At 44.0% G+C, this 18,858-nt stretch overlaps 1 protein-coding gene across 1 annotated transcript in view; it reads right to left on the bottom strand.

Annotated features, from left to right (window-relative positions):
* LOC147901527 (chromatin remodeling protein DDM1-like) overlaps positions 1–18,858 on the bottom strand; it is a 128,085-nt gene that overhangs the window by 24,943 nt on the left and 84,284 nt on the right. The window contains exons 22-28 of the mRNA XM_087375035.1: positions 15,767–15,856; positions 15,579–15,680; positions 2,197–2,265; positions 1,919–2,023; positions 1,633–1,710; positions 1,481–1,549; positions 1,181–1,333 (exon numbers count right to left, since the gene is read on the bottom strand). Coding sequence (XP_087231161.1) covers positions 1,181–1,333; positions 1,481–1,549; positions 1,633–1,710; positions 1,919–2,023; positions 2,197–2,265; positions 15,579–15,680; positions 15,767–15,856 — 666 coding nt within the window. The remainder of the gene's footprint in view (positions 1–1,180; positions 1,334–1,480; positions 1,550–1,632; positions 1,711–1,918; positions 2,024–2,196; positions 2,266–15,578; positions 15,681–15,766; positions 15,857–18,858) is intronic.

Raw genomic sequence — 18,858 nt, 5'->3', positions numbered from 1 at the left:
CAAAAGCCTCAACCCCATCCTATGTGGCACATTGATACAGCACCCAATTAGATTGCATCAAACTCATGCAATAGATGCAATACCTACATCTGATTGGCTGCCTTAGAGTGTGTTACATAATGAGTGCAATGTTTGTGTGACACAATCTAGGTTGTCAGCAAGGTCACTTGTCTTTTGAGTCCCACCTGGAACTTTTGCCTCCGGATCCCAATCTAGGAAACCTAAAGTTTTGAACCCAATTCCAGACTCATGCCCTCCACCTGAATCTGGGCTTCGTAATTCGCTTCCCCCTGAACCGAATTACCCATTTGTAATTTATATTCCCTCTGAAGACAAAAGACGAATCATCACTTGCCTCTTCATCCTACTAATTTGGGGGCTCACAGATAAGACACTAATCTCCAATGGGAACAATTGCCAGCCCCCATCAAACATAGACTACATGGAGAGAAGGAAGCAACTCATACATTTTTCATGACTATAAATTTTCAAATCATGCCATCCTCATCAATCCAAACTGAGGCAGAATGGACTTTTGCTGGAGAAAGGGCTGACCATTTGGCTTCGCTCTGAGACTGAATATGCATAATCACTTGCCTCTTCATCCTCCTCTTTTGGGGCTTGCATGTGTGACAGTGATCTCCAATTGGAATGACTGGCAGCCCCCATCAAACATAGACTGCATGGAGAGAAGGAAGCAACCAATACATTTCTTGACTATGAATTTCCAAATCATGCCATCCTCGTCAATAAAAAATGAGGGTGAATAGACTTGCTGCAGTAAGGGCTGATCTAGTTGGAATGACTGGAGAGCTGGCTACCTTGTGGTGAGCAAGCAAGCCGCTCACCAAACCCAAATCAGGGAGAACTTGTGCTTCTCAATGCACAAGAAGAATGCCGAATAGAAGCATCCACCAGGTTGTATGGTGCTATTTACATGAGGTCAACTATCTGGTTGTGCTTCGAAAGCATAGTACTTGAGTGCATAAACTCCTCATAGTTGAGAACAAGATTTACCCCTAATCACTTCATTAATGCATCATTTGTTCTGCCTGCAGTACTTTGCAACTAGACTGTTCTTTGAAAGGTAAGGCAGAACAACGCATACTGGGAGCATTTCTGCAGTTTCTGATTTCAAGGAAGCAGAACTGTACACACAATGTGAATCTTACAGCTGTACCTTTCTACCGCAGACTCCACAATTATGATGCGGACAGAACCACTTCAATCTTGTGAGCTTTGCCAGTTCAGCCTCACTGTATCCAAGGCAATCGGCATGATATGCAGCAGGACACCCATCACAGCAAATCAGAAGTCCCCCATCCTTGCACAACTGCCAGGTCATCATTCATGAAAGGTTTTTTAAGAATGTGCTTGCAGAGCTTCAAAGTACATCATTTTAATTCACATCCGAAGTCCTGGCAGATGAGTAGGTATCCAGGAACCATGCTTAAATAAAGGTAGTCCTTGTCCCACATACCAAACACATGTCGTCATGCTCATAATCAATGCCAGCCCTCTGCAGCTTTCTTTTAGGAGTCTTGAAATCCTGAAAATATTATGACATAATGAGTCTAATCCCAAAATAATATAAAAGCAAGAATAACTTATGGACAAATGCGAAATTTACACCTCAGCATCCTTTGAACATTCCCGCCCAAAGACACTCGGTTCACCTTCCTCCAAGCTATAAAGATTCTGACGCAGAATCTACAAAAACAGTTCCATTAAAATTGGTTACTTAAAATTTTTCCATCAAGCAGATAGAACCAGTTAGTTGAAGTAAATAGATAAAGAGCTTGCTTATCCTGCAGCCTCTCCACATTAGGTCAGGTCCAGATCATTATCAAATATTGAATTGACTTTTTTTACTGAACGAGAATCAGAAAAATCCCAGTCCCTCAAGTAAAATACTGACATGATAGCCATCAATCTCTACAGTTCTGGAAACGCGTGCACGCTTTTTTGTTTCAACCCATTCCCCTCCAATATCTTTGTATGTAGCCATGGAATAATCACTTCCCTGCAGAGACCATTAAATCATGAGATCATGAACAAGATATATATGGTAAATACAGAAATATGATTAAACCTTACTGGATATACTGAATGTTTAGCAAGGTCAAAAAGGTCAGCACATAACTACAGCATAGGTTGAATGAACAATAAGCAAGTGTAAAACGCCCAACTCCACACCTCAAAGACCCTTATCTTTGTGAAAGAGTCCAAGATACTTGACTCACTTTGCTGTACTTTTGAACATTCCTGGAAGAACAAATAAGAACATATTAGCGATGAAATTGTAAAGCTTTGAGCACTACACAATGTGCCAAGAAAAAGATTTGTCCAAGGAATAAAAACAAGAAAAACACATGAGAACACAGATGAGCAACTAGTTTGAATGTAATAGGTTTTATCCCAACACTTACCAAATCCCCGAACCCACATACAGGAATCATTAACCTAAATGAATTCTCAGAGTGAAAGCTATCATTGATAGACAGCTTTATCAAATCAACTCTCATAGTCAGCTCTCATCACTGCACAACTAGAAGCATGCACCCATTCATAAGCACAGACATGAAACATTTACCAGCTATCTTGAAGACAAACTGAGCCTCATAGCGGGAGGGCATATACATCGGACCAGCTGCTGCTGCTCCCCAAGTCCCCTTGCTGTCCCCTCTCGGCCTCTCCCTGCCTCCCTCCCCGCCCCCCTCTCCTCCCTCCCTTCAGGCTTCATCCCCCTCCCTGCCTCCCCTCTCCCTCCTCCCTCAGCCCCCTCCTTGCCTCCCTACCTCCATCCCCTCAGCCCCCTTCCCCCGCCCTCTACCCCCGCACCCTCAACCCCCTCCCCTGCCCTCTACCCCCGCTCCCTTCCCCCACACCCTCAGCCCGCTCCCCCGCCCTCTACCACGCCCCCTTCCCCTCCCCCGCTTCCTTCCCCCACCCCCTCAGCCCCTCTCCCGCCCCCTTCGCCCCCCCCCTCAGCCCCTCTCTCAGCCCTGTTTTCCCCCGCCCCTTCCCCCACCTCTCTCACCTCTAATCCCCTCTCTCAGCCCCCTTCGTCCGTCGCCTACCTAGAGATGATGCTCAATTTGTTATTTGGCAGCACTTACCTATGTTGGTGATTGGAGATTTGATAGTCTCACTTGATGCACCTTTCACCAACATAGAGTTCATAATTGCTCTCTCTGCCCTTCACAAGGGCAAGTGCCCTGGTTTAGATGGGCTTACACCCTCTTTCTTTATTTCATTTTGAGATCAGATTGGGGATCACATTACCTTAGACCTGTAGGGCATTTGGGACTCGGGTGCGATGCTAGACTCACGTACTGAGAGTGTCATTCATCTTATCCCAAAAGCGGGTTGCAGGAAATTAGTGTCTTAGTGGACACCGATCACTCTGTTGGGTACTTTGTACAAAATCTTAGTAAAAGCTATCAGCCCACATCTACAGCCTCTTTCTTTCAGATATTATACATGATACGCAGACAGGATTTGTGCATGGTAGGAGCATCTTGAATAACATCTTCTCATTTTGGAAGGCTTCTGACTGGGCCATGCATAATGGCCATAGGCTTGCCATTCTACTCCTAGACTGTGAGAAAGCTTATGATAGAGTAGACTAGGGCTTTCTAGAGGGTACCCGCGCTCGCTTTGGATTCATTGATGCATGGATTAGAGGGGTGTCAACTCTCTACAGATCAGCCCATAGCCAAGTTTTCATTGGTGGAGTCAAGGGAGACAAGTTTCAAATTATCAGATCGGTCAGTTAGGGATGCCCTTTAGTCCCCTTTCTCTTTTTATTTGTGGCCAAAGCTATGAGCTATTACCTTAGAGCTCAAGCTGATATTATAGGGCTGAGTCTTCCGTTGAGGCAGAAGGATGAGCTATTGGATAGTGAGTTGGCAGGTGATACGGCTCTTTTTTTGGATGCCACAACACAGACACTCACCTCGTTCAGGACAGCCTTGGATTTGATTTACACTACAGCAGGGGCTCATATTAATGGGAACAAATCCAATGTCTTTTGGATTAGTGATAAGGACACTCCAGATTGAGGAATTGACATAGGATTCACTTGGATTCAGAGGGGTGTTTCCATCAGGTACCTAGGATGCCAGGTTGGGGTGGGCATCTCTCCAGCACAACAGTTTGCTCTCCGTGTTGGAGAGCATCAGGAGTATCAGTCCATATACTAACCATAGACTGGGGAAGGGTGAACCTGTGAACCCTCCATCACCTCCGTACATCTGGCCCTCCAAATATGCCAAGCTGCAATGCTAGCCAAAATGAGTTTCCTTCTGATGCTCTCCACAACACGGGTGTCAACTCTCTACAGATCAGCCCATAGCCAAGTTTTCATTGGTGGAGTCAAGGGAGACAAGTTTCAAATTATCAGATCGGTCCGTCAGGGATGCCCTTTAGTCCCCTTTCTCTTTTTATTTCTGGCCAAAGCTATGAGCTATTACCTTAGAGCTCAAGCTGATATTATAGGGCTGGGAAGGAGTTGCTTTCTTGGTCTTGCATTGCAGAGTCTTGGATCATTGGGGGTGATTTCAATATGGTTAAAATGCCCACAAACAAAAGAGGAGCCAGGAAAGGTGGTATCCATTCCCTAGAGAGAGCAACCTGGGATGCCTTCCTTGTTCGGTACAGTGGCAGAGATGCTTGGCATGATGATGCTTTCCACCAGCCGCAGTCACTCCTGTTTTCTTGGTCGAACAGGAGGTTGCAGATGCCTATCCATGCACGGATTCACAGATTTTATGTGGATGATTTGGCTCTGGACAAAGGTGGGATGATTTGCATCACACCTGGGGTGTCCACTTCAGATCATTTTCAGTTGCTGTGTTTGTTTCAAATCCTCATGTGAGGAGTCGCTTTGTTAGTATCAGGATTCCATATGCCTTTTACGCAAAGAAGAGCCTCACAAGGGGTTGCGGACTTGGGTATCTCACATGCACGATGGGCAGCTTTCCTCGTCAGATATAGTTGTAGCCGTTTCAGATATTAGCGACTTTTATCACTCAGTTGCTCGTATCGAGATCCTCACGCAAGAGATAGTTATCTGCCAACAGTTGGCTGGAAGAGGCCTACAGATGCTCGGGGTCAGGAGCGCCTTGCTGCCGCAAGGGCTCAGTAGTAGTCTTTGTTAGATCAGAGAGCAGAGTATGCCTTTCATGCCGGAGAGTCATTTTGGACTCAGACGCGAGATAGAGTCAACAAGTACTTCTCTACTCTTGGCCTCAGACACAGTAAGGAGAGCGTTTCACAGCTTGTTGACTTAGACGGAGTTTTACATACACATCCAAATGCCGTCTTGCAGGTAGCCACAGATTTCTATGCCTCTTCTTTCCTCGCCCGCTTCCACCGGCCGCGAAACCATCACATTCTCAAAAGACGAGTTGCAGCAGCTCAAAAAAGATACAGAGCAGGAGAGCTCGACATCGCTCTTTGCTCGCATCCATGGGTCCCACACTTCCAGGTTACAGGCCAGGGATTGGATGCTCGCTGCATTACCTGGAGACCTCACAGGGCACCTCACAAACGTTCGTCTGCTTGGTCGAGGTTTCTTTCAAGTTGTTTTTGATTCCCCTGATGCAACAAGTACAGTGCTTCAGGCTAGTTCTTTGGCGCTGAGCTCCAGGAGGATTTTCTTAACACCTTTCTTGTTGGGCTTTGACCCTATGGAGGAAGATGGCTGGATATTTTCACTCTTCCTCAAATTCCCCAGCCTCCCTCAGGTGTACTATCGACTCTTATCTTCCATTGGAGCCAAGTTGGCACAGCAGTTTGCTCCCGTGTTGTGGAGAGCATCAGAAAGAAACTCATTTTGGCTAGCATTGCAGCTTGGCATATTTGGAGGGCCAGATGTACGGAGGTGATGGAGGGTTCACAGGTTCACCCTTCCCCAGTCTATGGTCAGTATATGGACTGATACTCCTGATGCTCTCCAACATGGAGAGCAAACTATTGTGCTGGAGAGATGCCCACCCCAACCTGGCATCCTAGGTACCTGATGGAAACACCCCTCTGAATCCAAGTGAATCCTATGTCAATCCCTCAATCTGGAGTGTCCTTATCACTAATCCAAAAGACATTAGATTTGTTCCCATTAATATGAGCCCCTGCTGTAGTGCAAATCAAATCCAAGGCTGTGCTGAACGAGGTGAGTGTCTGTGTTGTGGCATCCAAAATAAGAGCCGTATCACCTGCCAACTCACTATCCAATAGCTCATCCTTCTGCCTCAACCACAAACAGTGACATGTGCGACCGGCTAGATCGAGCCCAGACGACATATTACAGATTTTTACACATTTGAGTCTACCCTTGGACACAGCGGAGTTGAGGAGAAGTAGATAGATGACATGAGGGCTGAGTGGGTCAATGGGATGAGACAACGACGTGGAGAGACATAGCTAGAGATGCAGAGATGAACTAGGGCACGCACGATGGAGGTCCAACCCATGTCCCCCATATTCGGAGGGGATTGTAGGGTGTATCATCGAGGAGGCGAGGGCACGGAAACAGAGGATATATTTTTGCTTTGTGGATTTTTGCAAAGCCTTTGACACGGTTCCGAGAGCCCGCCTCCTCTGATGCCTACAAGGTTTGGGATATGACCAGGAAGATCATATGGACCGTCATGGCACTTTACGAGAGAGTCTCAAGCAGAGTCCTTTATCACCCACCTTGTTTGGCCTCTACATTGATGAGCTTGAGATAGTTATGTAAACACTGGGAGGGATGGATGCTATCTAGTTGGCACGCTGATCCAGATATTGCTATATGCAGATGATGTGGCACTTTTGTCTTCATCAGTAGAGGACCTCTAGAGACACCTTGATGCACCACAGTGCTTTTGCGAGTCCCATGATTTGAAGGTCAACCTTGGTAAATTCAAGGTCATGATCTTCAATACATCTCGAGCCGTTATGCCCCAGGAGCAGTTCACGTTTCATGGGTCACCTGTTGAGATTGTTTCATCATATACATACCTTGGTGTTATCTTCACTGGACCTATCTCACCATGAGAGCCATGATGCAGACCCGCCTGAGTAGGGGATACGCTTCATTGGCTAGATTAGAGAGGCAATGCTTCCACTTATCAGATATAGAGTGGGCCCATCCGTCCATTCGTCCCTCACCAGATTATTCAAGCTGAGTTTGGGTCATCCCCACTACGATCCGTGGACCAAGGGATTGTTGTTTGACTCCTTGGTCCGTCCAACAGGGATGTACGACAGCCCTTGTTGAAGGCCGAATCTATCAGATATAGAGTGGGCTCGTGTGGAGCGGCTACAGGTTCTCATGCTATCGCAGATTGATCCGCGGTAAGCCGTTCGTCCCTCACCAAATTATTCAGGCTGAGTTTGGGTCATCCCCACTACAGCTGGATGCAGCATTTCAAGTTATCACCTACCTAGGTCCGGGGGATACGCTTCATTGGCCAGATTAGAGAGGCAATGCTTCCGCTCACTCTTTCAGGACCCATGGACCAAGGGATTGTTGTTTGACTCCTTGGTTCATCCAACGGGGATGTATGAAAATCCTTGTTGGGGGCCGGATCTATCAGATATAGAGTGGGCTCGTGTGGAGCGGCTACAGGTTCTCATGCTATCGTGAATGATCCGTGGTAAGCCGTCCGTCCCTCACCACATTATTCAGGCTGAGTTTGGGTCATCCCCACTACAGCTGGGCAGCATTTCAGGTTATCACCTACCTATACCGGGTCAGTACGAGGATTGCACTTCTGGGCACAGCAGATTACCATAGCTAGCATTGACTCCTTCTATGGCCCTATCAGCAAAACAGGTGACTAGAGATGCTGGTATGCACGCACAGAGAGATGGTTTGAGCAATTGGGGCTCCACATGGACAGACTCCCTTCCTTCCAGTACACCATTGATGTGCCGTTCTCTCCTCTCGTCACACGAGGTCAACCAGATCATCCGCGATGATCTTTTAAAGCTACACACATTCCAGACCTGATTGGGACCGAAATGAGAGGAGAGCGAGCTTCCAATGAGAGGAGGGTTTCATTGACCCACCGAGATATACGCAGATCCACTTACCCCACTCACAGAGGATTTCTACTGGTCTCTTCACATAGACTGCGCATTGAGAGTGGCAGGGCAAAGGGTCTACCCTGGGAGAGGCCCACATGCACATTATGTGACACACAGAAGGTCGAGTCAGAGGAGCATTTCCTTTTCAAGTGCCCAGTTTCCTATGAGATCCGACGACGCTTCTGCTGCCTCTTCAGAAACAGTTCTAGGGTGTTGTCCCGTTTTCTCTCTTATCCATACCAGAGATGCTTGGCGGCTTTCATCCATGAGGCAGTCAGGCATCGGGAGCGTCTACTTCAATCACGGAGACAGGAGCAACAGGCCTCCTCCTTGGTAGACCCTTCTCAAAGCTCGATCACAGAGTTCTTCCAACCAGAGCAGGTGGACCCCCACACTACAAGGTCCCGACATGACCGGAATCCAGAGCCAGCGACACGACACATCAGACAACCGATTAACGCACAGATTACACTAGGGGATATCTCCTCTCTGTTAAGAGTTGGCGCTCGATCGACAAGGGTTACACGCAAAACTATGATCAAGAGACGACACAAGACCATGCCCTTGAGCAACCGACAGCACTCTATTGCCGACTTCATGCTCTTGTTGTCTCATCCACCAGGATAAACTACTGATGATGATAATGATGATGATGTGTAGTCGATCACTCTGACATGACTATGTAGTACTTAGCACTATCTTTTTGCATTCTGCATTGGTGTGGATGCTCGTTTAGTAGCTCCAAGCTCACAATTTGTTGTATCCAGTTTCTCAGTCTCATAGACTCTTCCGAAGCCTTTAATAATCTCTCTCTCTCTCTCTCTCTCTCTCTCTCTCTCTCTCTCTCTCTCTCCCTCCCTCCCGCCCACCCTTCCTCTAGGATCAATCTCGGTAGTCTCCCTCTAGGTAAGGGCCGAACCAAGTAGAGATAAGTCACCATCTGGAGAATGGCATCAACCTAGAGCGGTGTTGTACCAAACTCTGCCTGTATGATCTTGTAGGGGAGAGAGAGTTTGCTCTGAATCATCCTGGAGCCCATCATAACTTGCAACCTCTCCAAATGCTGCCACTCAGTTGTTGATAGATCACCCTCCCAGAAGGGTATTGCACACATGGTCGTTGGTCTCACCAATGTGTCGAATAGCCATCCCTTCGTTGTCCTACACATGTGCTTGAAAGCAGGCTAGGGCTCTAGGGCTCCCTGTCCTCACGTAAGTCGTGCCTTGGCTGCATGGGTCATCTTCAAGATTGGTCTTGCAAAGACTGCCCCTAGGGTGTGTACGATTGTACAATCTCCCTGGCTCCCCTCGGTAAGTGAAGTTGTGTCGGTGAACGAGACCCGCATTTGTCCAATGCCAGTCCTCAAGGCATATGAGACTCGTCTGTCCTCCAAATACTCATCTGATAATCACTCCATCCATTGATATTCTGAGGAAATGATCACAGTAGAAGCGGATCTTGGTAGGAAACAAAGCTTGCAACTCGTGGAGCTGAGGTAGATCCAACCATATGATTGTTGGTCTCATTCGATGGATTAGGTGGTCAGGAGCGTCTAAGCTGTCCTGAAATGGGGGGAGACGGTCCATCTGAATGTCGTGGCTGCGAAACCATTTGGATATGCATGCTACCAAGCCATCCTAATTCCGCTCCTAGCTAGGCGAATAGACGACTCTAGGATCAATCTCAGTAGTCTCCCTCTAGGTAAGGCCCAAACCAAGTAGAGATAAGTCACCGTCTGGAGGATGGCATCAACCTGGAGCGGTGTTGTACCAAACTCAGCCTGTATGATCTTGTAGGCGAGAGAGAGTTGCTCCGAATCATCCTCGAGCCCATCATAACTTGCAACCTCTCCAAACGTTGCCACTTAGTCGTTGATAGATCACCCTTCCAGAAAGGTACTGCATACATGGCCGTTGGTCTCACCAATGTGTAGAATAGCCATCCCTTCGTCGTCCTAGAAATGTGCCTGAAAGCAGGCTAGAGCTCCTTGTCCTCGCGTAAGTCGTGCCTTGGCCGCATGGGTCATCTTCAAGATTGGTCCTGCAAAGACTTCCCCTAGGGTGTGTACGATTGTCCAATCTCCACTAGCTCCCCTTGAAGAACTGCATGAGAGAGAGAGAGAGAGAGAGAGAGAGAGAGAGAGAGAGAGAGAGAGAGGGACGGAGGGATGGAGGGAGAGCTCCAGATGGACCGTCTCCCCCATTTCAGGACAATTTAGACGCTCCTGACCACCTAAATTCCATCGAATGAGATCAACACTATCATACAGTTGGATTTACCTCGGCTCCACGAGTCACAAGCTTTATTTCCTACCAAGATCCGCTTCTACCATGATCATTTCCTCAGAGTATCAATGGATGGAGTGATTATCAGACAAGTATTTGGAGGACAGATGAGTCTCACATGCCTTGACGGCTGGCATCGGACAAATGCGGGTCTCGTCCCATCGGTTGAAGATTGAGATAGGGAAAGCCGCCGATACACCCAAAGAGCAACAGATATGTAGACTATGCACCATAGAGGAGGTGGAGACATAGGAGCTCTTCCTACATACTTGCCCCGTATACTATGAGATCCAAGGACAATACCACTGCTTATTTCAAGAGGGACACGGGTTCGTGCCTCTCTCCCAACTAATTCATTCCAGGACCAAGTTTACATTGGCCTCTATTTGATGAAGATATGACGACATAGAGAGACCTTGTTGTGCCGCATCAAAGAGCAAGAGGAGACATTCGCACCTGCGACTGAGCTAGAACGAGCCCAACGACATGTCACATATTTTTACACTTTTGAGTCTGCCCTTGGACATAGCAGAGTTAAGGAGGAGAAGATAGATGACATGAGTTAGTGGGTCACTCGGACGAGACGGCAACTTGGAGAGATACAGAGACGAACCAGGGCACGCACAATCGAAGTCCGACAATCACAACCATATTCAAGGGGGAGGGGGATCGCTCAATGAGAAGGGTCACTATCGACTTGGCCCCGCCGAATACAGAGATCACACAGACCACGCCCCTCTGTTGGGAGAGACGACCCGACAAACATAGATACGATATATTTTCGTAGCTCATAGGAGAGCCACCCTAGCACCGGGCTATGTATTTTGATCTTGAGTTTGAATACTAGTTTTCTTTTTGTCGCATTTGTTTTAGCTTACTGCTTAATACTCTGCAAAGGTCCTTAGCCAACCCTTTGCTTCAGCCCACAGTCGCTTGTATGGGTTACTCTTGGTGATTGTACTTTGTCTCATAGACCCACAAGACCTCCAAAAGACGTTAATATGTCTCTCTCTCTCTCTCTCTCTCTCTCTCTCTCTCTCTCTCTCTCTCTCTCTGATGTCCCGATGCAAGCATCACCTAATATGTCCACTATGCCCAGGCCCACCACTTGCCACTTGTTCACTGCACAGAATGTGCAGGCTGCACTCACCCAACTTCATAACCGGAGAGCACATGACCATGAGGTTTCAATCATGGACAGGAGGTTTTGGCTCCAGTACTAGCACAGATGTTCGACCACGCCATATGTCACAACTTCCCACCCTCATGGAATACCACCACCATAGTACCGATACACAAGGCAGGTGACCCCATCAATACTAGGAACTATCGCACTCTCACGATTGGCCACATGTTGTCCAAGATCTATGGATCGATACTGGAGAGGGAGATCAACAGCCTTACAGAGGCACATGGGCAACGTGCTCTAGGGCAGGCAGGTTTCCGAAGACAACACTCCACTCTAGACCACATCTTCACCTTGAGGACTATCATTCAGGAGGCGAGGTCGAGACACCAAAAACTCTACGCTTGTTTTGTAGACTTTCGGAAGGCCTTCGACACTTTCCGCGATTCCGCATGATCAGGAGACTACAGGATATGTAGATTCCAGAGGTTCTGATCTGGGGAGTGGTGAGCCTATACGAGTCTATTAGAGGGAGAGTTCGTGTCCCAGGAGGCCTATCAGACTAGGTTGAGAGCACGATAGAGCCACTTTCACTACCGAAGTAACAGCAACAATAGTTTTGGCGATAATGGTACTACATTGAAATTGAAACAAAAGAAATTACATACGATAGTTTTTGCGACAATAGTATTACATCGAAATTGAAACAAAATAAAGTACATCTGAAGCAAAAGTTACACTAAAACATTTTCACTCTCTAAGAAGCCTACAAGCATCTGAGCTAGAATCTCCACACAGCCAAATGCATGAGCCTTCACCTTAGCTCCCTTCAAAATATCCGACTTGGATATTCCAATCAAAAACCTGTTTATACTCCCTCGCTCCTAGAAGAATCCATACTAATCTTAGCCACTTGCTGACATTTTAACCCCTAATTATTTTTCACCTCTGGTTCTTTTTTTAAATCACTAAGCTTTCTTTGTTCCTAGGTAGTCACGCCTAGGAACATGGCTAGCATGTTCACCAAGCTAATGTGCATGGGAGTTTCGGGGTCTTCTAGTCGTCTCGGACTTCGACCATTCAAGAACTTGACACCTAATCCTTGACCCATTCCTATAACATATCAAAATAGTCAACTACTTACACTTACATATATTACAATTTACCATTAGTCTCTCTAAGGACTTTCTGTCACTAACCCATCCGAGGTTATTCCACGTTCTGGCTGGAGGATAATGATGATCCAAGAGACCATGTACATGGTTTTAGAAGCTGCAGATACACGGTCGATGAAGCAGCAAAAAGACAATGTGGTTCTTATCACTTGGAAAAGCTAGTCTCTATGTAAATAATAAGAAATTATGTTGTGCATGGATAAACTTGAGTATTTGGGTCTCATTATAACTCTTGAAGGGGTTGAAACGGTCCAAAGAAGGTAGCTGCAATTTTGGTGTGGCCAATACCTAAGAGTGTGACAGCTTGGCAGTCCTTCTTAGGATTTAAACAGCCCTATAGAAGACATATTAGAGCGACATCTAATATTATCTCTCCATTGACTAAGTTGACCTAAAGACAATGTATGTATCTTATGCTTGGGTAAAGAATTAACAAGAGAGCTTCAACACAATAAAGAGAGCAGTGGCCCAAGGACCTATGTTAAAAAAAGTTAATCCCTATAAACCGTTTTTCCTAGAAACCAATGGCAGAAGTTTTATTGCAAGAAGGGAGCCCAGCTGCCTTTGAAAGTAGGTATATGCCATGATCCATACTTTGAAAGCATGGGGACATTATTCATATGGTGTAGACTTTTACGTCAATGTCGATCATGATACTCTGAAATATTTTTGTAATAATCTGATTTGAGGGACCGCTAAGCGAGGTGGGCAAAACGCAAGCAAGAATTTCATGAGGACATACGATGCTGAAGAAGGAAGGGTTGTTGATGTCTTATCACGCATTATGCATGATATGAGTTTTATAGTATTAGAAATCGTTCTAATGACTGAAGTTAGGGAAACTCAAAAAGTGGACGAGTATGTCCAACGCCTTTGTCCTAAGGCTATTGTGATAAAACCCAAGGTTATAGATGACCTGGCATCTAGGGAAGGCCATACGTATGCAGGACATGCCATAGATGATGATATGCTGAAAGAAATGGTAAGGTAGTAGTACCTAATCAAAATTTCTCTGGCAAAAGATCAACCTCAGTGCCATGATAGCCCAAGTACACGACGTCCAAGTATTGAAAAGACGTATGAGCTTGTAGAGTCCCACAAAAAGGTACCTTACGCCACGGATATACAATCCAAATGTGGAGGATGTCTGAACTGGCTAAGTCAAATATCCACCAAGATATTAATACAGCTAAGACATGTAGATGAGAAAAGATCTTTTCGAGAGATTTATGGAGAGAGAGTTCAAGATTCCTTCACACACTAAATCCTTAACTAGAAGGCAATGAGTGAGGTTATCACCCCAATATTGTGGGCCATGGCTGGCATGGCACTAATCGGATGCTTGTCTATCCGCTTTCTAGGACGATAGCATGCTATACATTTTGCGCAGAGACCTTTGAGACTTTCAGTGAACAGAAGAGAGCAGTCGAGAGCATGTCTAAGCCTAAAGATAATAGGCGAGGTTGCCTATCAGTTAGAATTACCACAAGCTTGCAAGCTATATCCAGTATTTCGTGTGTCTTTGTACCATTTTTGCAACCAACTGATTCATTAATTGTGAAATTGCTATGTTACAAGTGCTAGAGGAAAATGCAACACGCAAACCAGCAAGAATCCTAGATTGAAGAGAAATGATTCTTAGATACCGATGAATGCTTGGCATGGTCTTCCTCTATTTGCAGCTACTTGGGAATCCATTTACGAGGTATAGAGAGAAATTCTAGATTTCATCATTGAGGGCACTGATGTTTGAAGAGGGAAGGAATGATACGTTCAAGTCAGCATATAGCATGACCTTGGATGGGTCGCTGTAAAAAGTCCCTAGAGAGACCAATGGTGATTAATATATACAAATGTAAATAATTCTTTGTTTTATGTTATTATGAGGAATTGGTCAAGGATTTAGATGTCCAAGTCTTTGATGATTGGGTTCTAAGACAACTAGGAGACTCCGAGGCCATGATGCACACTAGATAGGTTAATTCATTAGCCATGCTCCTAGGGTAAGTGCCAAGAGGCAAAGATGAGGTTAGTCAATTAGAAAAGGCCCACATGGGCTTAATCCACATATGCATGGGAAGGGGATTGAATGTTAGCCCGTGGCTGACTTTAGTAGGGAGCTTTCTAGGGACAGAGAATTTTTGTGCACATGCTCTATGGAAAAATAGAGTTATGAATATGTGATTCCACGACTTAAGCTGAGCTGTTGTAAGCTTGCTGCATAGAGATCGTCTGGCTGGGTGGAGAGTACTTCTTCGACACCCATGAGGTTATCTAGAGAAAAAGGCTTAAGGTGTTACAACCATCAGCAAATCTTTCAATGCTAAAGAATAGTGTTTTATCCTCCTAGTAATTCATACATCCAGCCTCACTCACAAGGAAGCCACTCGTGAACAAGAACTTCCTTGATAATATTTTCAAGGCTAAAATGATAAGCGGAAACCCAATGGCATATCTCCTCTATCCATTCTCTCCCCTTGTATACACTACAAAAGCTACGGCTTAAAGTACACCTGAATTAGTGAAATAATGATAATGAAAGCACATTGTATAGTGAGTTTTCGCTGGCAATGTTCAAAAAGTGTAAGACTCAATCTAAAGAATATTGCCTTCCATTCCAATAATATATAACGACTCCATCACAAGTTTGAAATTTTAGTGAACAAATGCTTCCTTCACAAGATTACTGCCGTGGATTCAAACATCTTCTTTGAAAATATGAGTATACAAAACAAGATAGGTGGCAGTTTGTGCCCAAAGATCCATAAGCAGACATTTTAAAATTGCATTAGTCACAACAATAGATTTATTGTCCAAATCAGTAACATCTCAAAAGCAAACATCCACAACCACCACCACTCGGTTTTTTTTAACATCCAAGCATGATAAAGTACAATTTTTTAAAGCAAGAACCACCTCTTTGCCTATCTCTCCATCAAGTATTGATGATGAGCGATCTAATATTCTATCCAAGACTTCATCCGATAGTTCCTTTGCGTCTTCAGAGCTTATAAATCCCTTCAACCACAATAGCTACCACTTGTTAGGATGAAACCGTAAAGACTCTCTTCCAACCAAACTCAGCAAAAGACACATTGTCCTACCTTGGCTCCAAATTTGATCGTGGAGAGCAGCTCGGACACACTATTAGTTTCCATTGACTCATTTTGTCCAAGACCACCATTGTTCACAGCCTACATACCATCAAAATTATTTTGTATTTCTGAAATTAAACTTTAGGTGAATTGGAACCTATCAGGAATTTCATTCTTAAGCTCCAAGCTGACATTCCAACCAAAATATGTAAGCTTTCAAAGAAATTAGAATGGGTACTTGCAAGAGCAATTTCTGTATTAATGCATGAAAGTTCTTGTCGAAACTATGGAGCTTTTCAAAGGTTTGCTATAATTTTTGTAAGTAGATATGTTCTATACTAATTTTGTGGGTAGAGATGTTCTATACTACTGCCTATTGTGATATTCTAAACCTGATAGAGAATAACAAACTAAGACGATCAAAATATAAGTATAATCTAACAACTCAATGATCGATAAGTAATATTGCTATCAAACTAAACTCGTCTCATGTTACAATGTGAAAGTCATTGAGATGACGGTTTTCTTGAAGTCCTAAACCATGCTAGCCTTTTACTGCATGTTAAGGGGAATAATGCGTAGAAAGCAAGTCAAAGCATCATAAATGAAATATTGGCAGGAAAACCCTTAAGAATAAGGTCAATTGCATTGGCATAATGTCCTGGAGTTAGATGCTAAGCTCTTGATCCGATATCATACGAAGTATATGTTATGATAGCAACAAAAATACATCTCAAATTAGTACAATTCGAAACACCTATGCCAAGATTTGGCAAGAAATAAGGTTATACTCAAAGCGCCATTGAGGGATAAGATGTTATGTCCTTTGAGCACATACTTTAATATCTTAAAATAGTATGTGCTCAGCTATAACTGCGGATGCGTCAATTTTACAAGCAAAAACCTATGAGCAGGTTTATCTGAGCGTGTTTTCCAAGAGATTTAAAAAATTGTATTTTTTTAGGAAACATGGTTTTTACACTTTTATTTTACTAGAAACTAGATCCCTTTATCATAAAAATATATAGACTAGTCACTCATTCATTTTTACATAACATAAATTTTCTTATTCATAGACATTCTTTTGTACCCCTGTTATCACCTTAAAAAAGTGTTGAAAAATAACTCCTTTAAAAAACATCCCTCATAATCACTCTCACTGTAATAATATTATACATATATAATTACTTATTAAACACTTTTATATCATATGGAAATATCTTTCTATTGTTTTTATAGCATAAATAACAAGATATTTATGGACATCTTTCTAAAGAAGTTTAAATTACTATAAATAAGTATTAACTTGGGCTTATATATCACTCACATAAAATACATCTAATGTTTAATACTATATATGCAAGATTTTCTAAAATCTGACCCCATTGATGTGCTCAGATGGGGTTTTCCGATCAATTTGAGTGACTAAATGACTATATTTGGACATTGGATGTGAAAGTTATTCGCTTTTAAAAGTTCCATCCACGGTAGTTTTGCCAGCGAAACTACCTTGGAAGACCTACTTCAAAGGGGTTTCGCTGGCGAAACTACCTTGATGGTTTGCTTCAATTAGTTTTCTTTAGAAAAACCCTTTCATGAAGATAGGTTGAGAGAGGCTTTTCAATGTCACCTCCTATTAGGAAAAAGTTGTAAGAAGGATCATAAGGGAATTTTCATAGAGAAGTCTACTCTACATGTGGGTTTCTCCAAAAGCCATCCCATTATGTTCTCACCATTCCCAAAGATTCACGTAAATATTTGTGTATAAAATAGGCATTGATATAATACTTTGCATATTTCTAAGTGAAACTATGTTTTCTTCCGATCCATTTTTGCCATATTTTTGCATAGTTGAAAGCTTTTTTTTTCCTTCACTCGGATGCTCGGAAGATTTCGCTCGGAAAATGCTCGTCCCCCTATAACTGCTAGTGCTAAACTTGTTGGAAAATGATATAGAAAAATGATGGGCTTTTGCATTGCTCTCAAAAATTCTTCGAGTGTAATAGGCAAGATAAGTGGAAAGGATGTCCACAGCAAATTTTAAAATATAGATTATTAGGCATTGACTTGAACCATATGAATATGTGAAAGGAGTCATCTAGTAAAAATTTTAACAAAAGGCAAATTTTAAGATAACATCCAATAAAACATCTACAAAAATGACCACTTAAAAGTGTCTCATGGAGCTTAGTGATAAACATAACAAGAATTCCTAGTAACAAAATGTACACACTTAATTAAATTGACTAAAAAGTACCCTATGTTGGCCTTGTTGGAAAGCAATGCTCCACCCTCTAGTGATTGGTTAGCCCTTAGTTGCTCAACTTGTAAAGCAACCTAAAGAGGCATGTCTTAGGGCCTTAGCACATGAATGGGGCTAGCATGGGTTTAGGATGTGAATCTATCTGTCGTCATTACTCCCATCCTAAACCAAGTGGTCTATGATGGGTTTTTTTTCAAAAAAGAGACTTCTATTAAGTAAGAAAGAAACTCGCTAGAACAAGCTCTGAGCGGAAATACAACATCATGAAATCATGAGGATAAATAAAACCCCCTCAAAGTGAGGTGGAAAACAACCAAGGCTGAGGCTGAAAGTGCCACCTCAACCCTATAGGAGTCTCAGAGAAGAAAGGAGAATCCTTTCATTCCCTGAAGAAAGAAGCCCTCCTAGCTGAGGCTGCATGGGAGTCTCCCTGTATACTCATCCATATGGCCATAAAAGTATGTACGGTGTCTGTCCAGATTGTCTGTCCAGATACTAGCTAAAGTGTGCGAGGGATGAACCTGAGTACCCTCCATAGCCTCTGTGCATCTGGCTCTCCAGATATGCCAGGATGCTATGCTCGCTAAGATCTCCCAAGAAGTATCCACAGAGGCATGTACATCTGTAAAAGGAAGGTGTGGTACCACATCGAACGAACAGGACTCAATCTGATGACGTTGAACCAAAATGGCCCGAGAGGAGTCAAGTCTCTCATAGAATATCTGAGGCCCTGTAAGAGAAAGCCAAGCCACTGAGCCCCATGTCATAAAGAATGGAAAGTGGACAAAGGGACTGAAAATCCTGGCTATTCCCATCCAAATCATCCTCACCTGTCTGC

This window comes from Dipteris shenzhenensis, chromosome 5 (assembly GCF_047967505.1).
Source record: "Dipteris shenzhenensis isolate YYH24624 ecotype China chromosome 5, Dip_SZ_1.0, whole genome shotgun sequence".
Lineage (NCBI taxonomy): Eukaryota > Viridiplantae > Streptophyta > Polypodiopsida > Gleicheniales > Dipteridaceae > Dipteris > Dipteris shenzhenensis.
The sequence above is the reverse complement of the archived record's forward strand: the minus strand, read 5'-3'. Positions and strand labels throughout refer to the sequence as shown.